This window comes from Entamoeba dispar, genomic scaffold (genome assembly GCF_000209125.1).
Source record: "Entamoeba dispar SAW760 scf_1105229458289 genomic scaffold, whole genome shotgun sequence".
Lineage (NCBI taxonomy): Eukaryota > Evosea > Mastigamoebida > Endamoebidae > Entamoeba > Entamoeba dispar.
The window spans coordinates 1-2,004 of NW_001853118.1; the positions used below are offsets into that span (position 1 = coordinate 1).

Sequence of the window (2,004 nt, forward strand, 5' to 3'; positions counted from 1 at the left end):
ATACAAACATACTAGTACATATAATATAATTTTATTAAATTAATATTGTTCAAATGAAATGTTAGTATAACCAAATTTATAACTTCAACATAACTAAATATCATATTAATTCTTTTTTATTTATCTTTAAATATTTCATCATCTTTATTATAAATATGAATCATTTTAATAAAGGTGAATAGTTTTCTTAAATATTCATTCAAATGAATGGAATTAAAATGAAATTGTTCAGTATTTCATTTAAGTATCTCATATATTATTTATTATTATTATTTTATATTAGATGATATTTTATTATTTTATATTTGTTTATATTGTTTGTTTATATTTTATTATTATTATTTATTGTTGTTTATCTTATATCATTTATTTATTATATGTTGTATTGTTATTTATCATTGTTAATATGAAATGAGTAATAGTGAATAAATATAAAATAAGAATAAAATGATATAAGAATATAACATAAATAATAAAATAAGAAATATATAATAAATATAAAGATAAAAGAAGAAGAATAAAATAAATAAATATAAAATAATATAAATAAAAAATAAAATAAAAAAGAATCAAATAAATATTTTATTATATTTTTATTTATCTTTTATTCTTATTTCTTTTTATTATTTATTAAATTAACACATTGAATGTGATTATTTCAAATGAAATAAAACAAGAATGAAATATGAACACTTTTATATTCATCATTTCATTTATTGAAAGATGAAAGAAATGGCTGCTCATATTCATTTATTGATTTTATTTTATATTCTTTTTTATTTTTATATTTCAAATAAATAATAATGAATAAAAATCATTTCATTTCATTACAATAATTCGTTTTGTTGTAAAAAAGCTTTTCCATTGTTTTCCACAAAGTGCATTTATTATTCCTTTATATTCAAAGGAACTTTGACAACAAAACGATATTGTTTTATTTTGTATTTTACCAATACGAATATCACTAACTCCAAAACCAAATAAATAATTGTTATTTTTATCCCACATTATAAATGCATTTTCTGGTTGTTTAATATCAAATTTCATCATTTCTTTTATTCTTCCTTTTGATTCTAATGAAAATAAAAATGATTTTGTATCATTTATCCATTTATTATCTTCATTAATTTTCTCATTAATATATCCTCCAAATTTATTTCCATTTGTATCTTCAATAATAATTATTATATGTTTTTTATACATTATTCTTTCACAAAACACTGATGTATTCTGATTCCAATCATCAACATCTGAATCAAATAGAATATTTCCTATTCTTCTTTCTGTCCATTTTTCTATTTGTTCTATATGACTTTTAGTAAGGGACAATTCCTGTGGTAATATAATTTTTTTATCAACTTCTTTTATTAAGGTATTGGCCAACCCTTCTCTCCTTTCATTTTTCTCTTTTCTTTTCTGAAGATACCTCTTTTTGCACTCTTCTTCTACTAGTTCTTTTATTTTTTCTTCACTAATTCTTTCGCCCTTTATTTCTTTCATAATTTTATTGATTAAATAATTTTGTACTTCTATATTTAATGTATTTTCATCTATTTGAATTTCATGCCCTTTAAGTTCTTTGCTTGTTTTTTCATTTTCTTCTTTTATCTTTCTAATTTCTTCATCAATTTTATTGATGTTTTCTTTAATGAACTTAATAGCACCTTCTTTTATTTTACTTTTTGTTAATATTATTTCTAAGTTTGTCTCTAAGTCACAGATTTTCAGATCATGTTCTTCTATTATCCTTTCTATAACTTTCTTAAATTCTCCTGTTTGGATGAGTTCTGAAACTGTTTGTTGTACTGTTTTACTCTTTTCTTGGTTTTCCATTGTGTTGGTTATAAGTTATGGTATTTAAATTAAAATTATTAATTTTATTTTTATTATATCATTCATAAACTATTAACTATTCTTTATTATTTTTAAGAACTCAATTAAATAATATTGATTGTTTCTTTATTATATCCGATAACACTTATTTTAAATAAAAGAAGAAATCAA

General features: G+C 19.2%; 1 protein-coding gene across 1 annotated transcript, besides 4 other annotated features; it reads right to left on the reverse strand.

The window, feature by feature from the left end:
• Positions 1–18: 18 nt before the first annotated feature.
• Positions 19–47: a sequence feature (AT_rich).
• A 47-nt stretch (positions 48–94) lies between these two features.
• Positions 95–173: a sequence feature (AT_rich).
• An 81-nt stretch (positions 174–254) lies between these two features.
• Positions 255–1,308: a repeat region.
• EDI_133630 (uncharacterized protein) lies at positions 820–1,833 on the reverse strand (the record flags this gene model as incomplete). The annotated part of the gene is made up of 1 exon (XM_001734442.1): positions 820–1,833. One exon carries the CDS (start codon positions 1,831–1,833, stop codon positions 820–822), a length of 1,014 nt encoding a protein of 337 aa, XP_001734494.1.
• A 21-nt stretch (positions 1,834–1,854) lies between these two features.
• Positions 1,855–1,929: a sequence feature (AT_rich).
• The last annotated feature ends 75 nt before the right edge of the window (positions 1,930–2,004 follow it).